Source organism: Lycium barbarum, chromosome 7 (assembly GCF_019175385.1).
Source record: "Lycium barbarum isolate Lr01 chromosome 7, ASM1917538v2, whole genome shotgun sequence".
Classification (NCBI taxonomy): domain Eukaryota; kingdom Viridiplantae; phylum Streptophyta; class Magnoliopsida; order Solanales; family Solanaceae; genus Lycium; species Lycium barbarum.
The window spans coordinates 113,494,278-113,502,363 of NC_083343.1; the positions used below are offsets into that span (position 1 = coordinate 113,494,278).

At 38.4% G+C, this 8,086-nt stretch overlaps 1 protein-coding gene across 1 annotated transcript; it reads right to left on the reverse strand.

The window, feature by feature from the left end:
* Positions 1-6,794: 6,794 nt before the first annotated feature.
* Positions 6,795-7,567, reverse strand: LOC132601770 (uncharacterized). Its single transcript, XM_060314836.1, has 2 exons — positions 7,073-7,567; positions 6,795-6,809 (listed from the first exon to the last, which is right to left on the reverse strand). Exons 1-2 carry the CDS (start codon positions 7,565-7,567, stop codon positions 6,795-6,797), a joined length of 510 nt encoding a protein of 169 aa, XP_060170819.1.
* Positions 7,568-8,086: the final 519 nt, after the last annotated feature.

Sequence of the window (8,086 nt, forward strand, 5' to 3'; positions counted from 1 at the left end):
GATGTGGATGTGGATTTACATTTTTGTACCGTGAAATGCGGACGTGGATTTATATTTTTTGAACTGTAGAAGTGGACATGGATTTATCTTTCTGCACTGTGGAAGTGAATGTGGATTTACATTTTGTACCGTGGAAGTGGACGTGGATTTATATTTCAGTTCAGGCACCCACCTTCTAATGCGGGTATTTTAAATTCCAGTTCAGGCACCCACCTCATAATGCGGGTATTTTAATTTCAGTTCAGGCACCCACCTTCTAATTCGGGTATTTTAAATTCCAGTTCAGGCACCCACCTTCTAATGCGGGTATTTTAATTTCAGTTCAGGCGCCCACCTTCTAATGCGGGTATTTTATATTTCAGTTCAGGCACCCACCTTCTAATGCGGGTATTTTAATTCCAGTTCAGGCACCCACCTTCTAATGTGGGTATTTTAAATTCCAGTTCAGGCACCCACCTTCTAATGCGGGTATTTTAAATTCCAGTTCAGGCACCCACCTTCTAATACGGGTATTTTAAATTCCAGTTCAGGCACCCACCTTCTAATGCGGGTATTTTAATTTCAGTTCAGGCGCCCACCTTCTAATGCGGGTATTTTATATTTCAGTTCAGACACCCACCTCATAATGCGGGTATTTTATATTTCAGTTCAGGTACCCACCTCATAATGCGGGTATTTTAAATTTCAGTGGAAGTGGACGTGGATTTATATTATTTATTTTACACCGTGGAAGTGGATGTGGATTTATATTTTTGGTACAGTTGAAGTGGATGTGGATTTATATTTTATGCTTTGGAAGTGGACGTGGATCTATATTTTACCGTGGTAGCGGATGTGGATTTATTTATTTTACACTGTGGAAGTGGGTGTAGATTTATATTTTTGTATAGTGAAAGTGGATGTGGATTTATATCTATATTTCCTCAAAATAAACGTGGATGTGGATTTAGCTCTCGTTAAAGTGGATATCAATGTCGACTTAATTGGAAGCCATAAATTTAATTCATCTTCAAAGTATGTTGTGGATTCAACTTTCGAAACAGGGGTTACAAGTGTAAGCTTCCCCAACCCTGTCTTATTTACACATATTTCTTTATTGCTAACAATTGTTTTTAGCTGGTGGCTTTTGACAATATTGAAGTTGGCATCAAACATCAATTTGTGGAACTATTTCTTCGGCAGCGAACTAGGGCAATTTGGCGGGAAGGATAAGCAGACTTCCCGACACGGGTCAACGATCTACCTCGAACACTCGTATCTAATGACAAGTATTCTACCTGTATCCCAACAATTCAATTTTCAGAATTCTCAAGTTCTATCATAATACCCGGTGTCATCATAATTCAACACTGGGACAATATTTTGCAAAGATTCGCGCCAATCGGGATTCATTAGTCATAAGGTGTCGTAGTTGTCCCAGAACTACACTCGACCTGATTCTCGGGCAGCCCGAGAAATGTAGGCAACTCAGAGACTGGAGTTCGGTCATAATCCTCTCAAGTTTCCTTTAGCCGGGACAAAATAGGCTACTGAGTCAACGTCTTTGCCCGACAACTCTTTTCATCATTACCGGGCAAAGAGGGACAAGTTGTTGACACCCAATTTTGTCCCGCCTCTTCTCCGAAATACCTATTTACGCTTCTAATATTTTTGGAAAATTAAAAAAAATATATATATTATATTTTACTATAATTACTAGCCTCTTATCAATACCGGCGTTTCATTATTCTATTACAGTTACTAGCCATTATTATCATTATTGTTATTATTATTATTATTATTATTATTATTATTATTATTATTATTATTACCATTATTATTATTATTATTATTATTATTATTATTATTATTATTATTATTATTATTATTACTATTATTATTACTATAATTCACAATTTTTATCATTTCGGTATTTTACCAGCTTACGCACACGCATCACATTTATCTTTGCATAATTAGATAATAGTGTTTATTTACTGTGAATTTTCAAAATACTATTGCATGGCTATTACAACGCCATTTTTTTCTGAGCACTAATAATTGCATATTTTATATTAAGTAATATTTTAACACAAGTTATTTAAATAGGTCTTTTATTTAAATGTAGTAGCCCAATCAACTCATACTATTTTCGGACCAATGCACAAAACCAGTCCACATTTTAATTCACCTGGCATCATTTTAATTTACCAGCCCAATTTAATTCACCCCAGCCCAAATAATTAACCAACATTTTCGGACCAGCCCATTACCCATTAAACCCGGTCCAGCCCACACCACCAACCCGACCCGACGGCCCAATTCGTTCAAAACAAAAAGGAAACCCTTAGGGTTTCCTTCCATTTTTTCAGCCGCCGCCCTTCTCTCTCTTCTCTCCCCTTTCCCTTTTTTTTTTTTTGCCCATCACTCCCACCGTGCCCTCTGACACCCCCACTCCCTCTGCCGCCTCCACTCCTCACGTTACCCCCACTCTCTCATCGTTCCCTCCACGCCACTGCCACCCCACTCCGTCTTGTCCCCCCACGCTTCTGCCGCCCCCATTTCACCCTGTCCCTTGCTCCTCTCTCTCTCTCTCTCTTCCGCTCCTGCCCTCTTTCTCTTATTCAACACCAAACCCTATAAATAGGGGGCTGAAAAAAAAAAAAAAAAAAAAAAGGGAGATTTCCCTGATAAGAAAGACGAGTTCCTGAATCGCCTCAATTTCTCCAAAAATAGTCGTCGTAATCAAATTTTTATATTTTCTTAAGATTCAGTCAAAGTACCAGAGTCGTCCCTTTTTATTTTTTGCTTTTACTATCGTTTCGGGTCGGAGAGGAATCGAGGCTGGAATAGCAAAAAAAACCCCCCTTGAAAATCAAGTTCTGAAAACAAGTCTTCTTTTGTTTTCTTCGAAATCCCGAGAGATCTCTAAAATACAAGTCTGTTTAGCGCATAGAACTCCTCAAAAATCAGTTTCTTTAGCGGTCGTAATCTTATCTTAATATCGGATCAATAATACTAGTTCCAGTTCATATTCGTTTGCTTTGTTGCTGCTGTAAATCCGAGCATCGCAAGTTTGGATTTGATAGTGTTCGAGTGTGAATCGAAGGCCCCTTACCCACTTCGCTGCACTCGAAGCAGGTAATCCTCCATTTCCTTTATTTAAATTTCTTCCGCATTTTGGTTTGCTTGTGTTGTTTCAGTTCGTTATCCTGTGATTCAGGCATGTCGGTTTAGTCAGTTTATCTTGGTTTAATAGTCAAGCCTATTTGTATGTTAGTTTTTTTTAGTTTAGATTATTTAGTCCTGTACATTAGCTCAGTTTAGTCCTATTCGATTAAATATGTTTAGGTGTTGTCATAGCCTAATCTATTTTCAGTAAGGCATGATCTAGTTTGTTAGTATAGTTTGTTTTAGTTAAACATGCCTTAAGAGTTATTTCAGGTTAGTCTGTCTATGCTAAGCATGTATTATACATTGGTTTGGCTCTATGTTGGTCATGGCTTATATGTTGTCTTGCTAGAATTAATTAGTTAGTGAAATTTAAATGTCGTTTATTTTGAATCTGGTCGCAAAGTATATGTTAGTCCATATTCTACATGTTACCTGCTCAAGCATTGTCTGTTATTGGCTTTGTTGGTCCCTTACTGTGGTAGATGTAATGCTATGGCTTTGACTGTTGTATTGTCTCTTGCTATGGCTATCCATGTTTGAAGAAAAGTGTGAACCATCGAGGGGGTCCCTTTTCCTGTTCAGTCTGATCCAAACTTGGAAGTAGAATAATTTTATGTCCCTCTCTTAGCTAATGGTACTATGGGATCTCAGCTTTTTTTTGAAATGATGTAATAAGATTATTTTTTTTTGCAACATTATCTTGACATAAAGTTTTGTTCACTATTTTGGAAAAGAAAATCATTTAAGTTTTGGAGAGGGTATCTGGAAGTCATCAGTCCCTATCTTAATTCTTTTTTGTAATTTTTCATCAGTGAATCAAGCTTAATATTTTTCGAATAACTATCTCAACCTAGTGGTTTAATAAACCAATTTTCTTTTTTTTTACCTAGGAAAGTGTCTGCCCTTTTTCCTTTTCACTACTTACATTTCTTTGATTCAAATGTGAGTAGACAAAAAGTTTTAGCTAAATGTTGTTCCCCTTAGTTTGAGTTCACACTGAATTGTTGGAATACAACCTATTAATGACTATATTATGCTAGACATTAAATATAGAATAGCCTGTCGTGACTTCCTGGACATCAAACCAAGTCTTCCATTGTGAGAACACAGTGTGTATATTTTCAGATGTGATTGGTTTGAGTCTCATTTTGAATAATGAAGTTTTCTTATGAATCCTGTTAAATGTTGGACTCTTTTAAAGGGTGTAGTATGCCCCTATATGATAAGTTAATGAACTGAAATGTTTGGTATGTTTGGATATTTTAAATTGTCTCTGATTGTTTGAACCATAGCTTATGTTTGTTCTAAAAGATATATCCAGTTTCTACATTCCAGCATGCTTAAAAAGGAGTTTAAATTAGTTTTGTTCGCTCTTATGTCTGAGTGTTTAGTTAAGCAGTTGTTTCAGTTGTAACAGTAAGTTGAGGCTCTCCTCTTTCTTTATCTAGATCCTAGTTTAAGAACTGGAATAGTCAGTTAATTAAAATGATCAATATGGCACTTAAAGTGTTCATTTGATATCACCTGTTTGATGTTGCAGTTTGGGTCCTTGCTAAGGCCAGTTTTATTGTTGCTATTTGTTGCTATCTTACTGTTGATGGAAAGCCAGACTAAACACATTTAGGCCTGAACCAATTTGCTATGATGTTTTGAGACCTGTATTATTGCATTGTGAAAACAGAATTGCTGCTTCATTTTTTGCCATTAGCCGTAGCATTTTGGCCAAACTGTTTCATTGTCTAGGCATGTGCTACCACCACTTTTGAGAAACTGTTACATTTGGGAGAACAAATACTGCACCTCGACACAGTTGTTGTCTTTCTGCTTAAAAATAAATGCTACACTAGATGTGATAGTCGCTATTATAACTTCGCTGCCTTCTTAAAAGGAATAGACTGCTATACTTTGGTGAAGTATCACTGATTTTGAATAAAATACTATCAAGGCCCGATAATGTATACGTGCACACCATGTGCAGTTTTATTTATGGGATATATATGCGAATACACGAGATATACTCAAATATACATACAATCTACTGGTCTCTTTTTTATTTATATTATACATGCGTAGTTCTGTTTATCGATTGGATACTAATCCTTTCCCTTTCAAATTTTTTATGCATGACTATCGCAAAACGAGTCCGAGGGACTCGTTTTCTTCCACATTAGGCGTCGGGCTAAAAGCCCAAACGACTCCTCTCTCTGTCCAGCCTTCTCCTATCCGCAGCAAGCATATACAAAACATTATGGGCTGAGGTCCATATAACAGCGACAGCCCACAGTAATGCACTGAAATTTCTGGGCTGAAGCCCAACAGCAGCTTGGTCCAGCAGCCCTAAATGGGCTGAGCCCATTTAACTTATTTGCCCCTTCTATTTTATTTTTGTGCATTTGATTTGTATTGCATGACTAACTCTTTATTTTGTTTTATTTTCTTAATTTAGATAAACCTTAGTGAAATTATTAGGCTTAGTTTTAATAGTGGGTAGTTAGGAAGACTAAAAATTAACTCCATAAGTTTTATTCTCTTTTTTTATGTTAAAATTATTTATAATGTCTAATATTTATTTTTATTGGGAATAATAGATTTGCAAAAATGGCATGACTAGATATTTCAAATAAAGGGATTCACATTTTGCTATCATAGACATTTCAAAGCATTGTTAATACTCAAATATAAGCTCTAGTATATTCATAAATAAATATCCAAATTTGAATCAATCACGCATTAAGCATAGTCAATAAAAGATAATTAAAAGAGAAAGAAAACTCACTTCCTTTGCTTCCCATTTATAAAAATAGTCTAGTTTTTTCTACACAGTCATATTCATATCACACTATTTTATTCAAAGTTCAATTTGCTAAGTCTTCTATTAAAAACTATTACTCATATGCAAACTTTCTTTTGCAAGTTTTATTTAAAAAATAGTATTAGTATTTAAAATCATATCAACATATCTTTAAGTGTTATTTAGAATTTCAAATCTTCTTTTGCTAAACGGCCTTTGAAATCTCCTTTCTATGTAAATTATCATATTTTCTATCAGTCTTATTCTAGCTAATATTTCTCATTTAAAGCCCCTAGCAATATCTATAAGTATCATTTTAAATAGCATTATTACATTTTTTTTCTTCTCTTCTTTTAAAAACCGTAGCAATAATTTACAAATTATTTTCTTAATATTATATTTGCGTTTAGTCTATATTAATTAACCTAGGTTTGGTCGGATAACCGTAAGTTAACGGATTCTAAAGGATGCCTAACCCCTTCCCTTTAGGATAATATAGAGCCCTTACCTAGAATCACACTGGTTAAGCAGATTATTAATGGAGGTTTAGTTTTAACTTAACCTTAGTTAATATTTAGGTGTCCTAATTCACCGTTAAATTAATTAGGTGGCGACTCCTTAAATAAAACAAATAGGAATCACCAATATGTTGTACTCTAAATTTAACCCGGTTAAAATGGGGTATGACACTTATGAAGCATCGGATAAGTCCCACGAGCACGGCGAATTAACGGCTATGGGATGACTTGTCCTAAAACGGACCAACGGTCATGGCAAAAACAATAGCAAACATTCAAACGAAGAAACAAGAAAAAGACATTCTTTATATATACAAGGGATGTTTTTTACATCAAAAATCAAAATCCTACAAAGGAAAAAAACAAAAACAAAAGACGAAGCACAAGCCCTATGCTATCCGGCATGACTAGAGGTGGATGAGTGCTCGGACTCGGTCCGCTCGGAGTCAACTGACTCGGACCCGAGAGCACGGTTGGCTTCCTCCTCCATCCTTTTGGATTTGAGTATCAGGGCCAGAAGATCCGAAAGGCCGTGCTCAGCTTGCTCGAGGGTGATCCGCCGAGACTTCCACTTCTCATACTCGGCGACAATAGCAGTATGAGCCTCGACCGCCTCCACACTTTTCCAGGTTTCCTCCAAATCGGCCTCAGCCTTGGCCAGTTTGGCTTCCAGATCAACCCGGTCCTCCTCAAGGATACGTTTCCTACGGGTGGCCGCCTCTAGCTCGGCCTTAAGGCCGTCATTGGCAATAACCGCCTCCTCGAGCTCAGCTCTTAGGCCTTCACATATCCTAGACCGCTCCTCGACTTTTTCCTTGAACACCCTCCTGCGCTCGTCGAACAAAGCAGCCTCGGACTCGAGCCGTCGGTTCCTCTCGGCCAAGCCCGTAGCATCAGCCTTCACCGAGTCCAGTTCCCCCCGGAGGCGGGAAACCGTGGTCTCAAGCTCATCTAGCCTCAAGGAAAACTGGGCTTTATCCCGGCTAAGGCCGATCTTGTCAGCCTCGAGGCTCCGGTTATAATCGGTCATGGCGGCCAGTTCACTCTTCAAACAACGGTTTTCGTCCTTAGCCGCATCAAGCTCAGGACGGAGGTTGGCCAGCATGGCTGCCCGGTTCAACTCTTCCTCCTTCTCCCGAAGAAGATGCTGGTATTTCTCCGTTTCTCGGCCCTGGGCATCCAGTTGGCTTCGAAGATCGTCCATCTCGTGTTGGGCACGGATGAAGGCTTCGTTGACCAGCACCACACTCTGCAGGTAAAACAAGTTAAAATACTTAGGCAAAGTAAGGATAAAATCCTCAGAAAAACTATACAAGGATGGCTAAGAATCTAACCCGATTGCCCGCATGCATACCCTCGTTAATGAGGCACTGCCAAGTGACCCCAGTCATTTTGCGCCTATCCGAGTCAGAGACGAGGGGTCGCAAATAGCTGGCTACGCCCACCGGATGCGATAGAAAGCTGCAGTTCTCGGGGAAGGTGATTACGGCCGATCTGGTTCTCCTTGGCTCCACGCTCGGGGCCTGGAAGATATTCACCAAGCTATCCCTGACACCAGATTCGGAGGTCCGGTTGGCCGACCCCGTGGCCCGGGGAATAGGGAGATGACCAAAGCCCGCAGCTT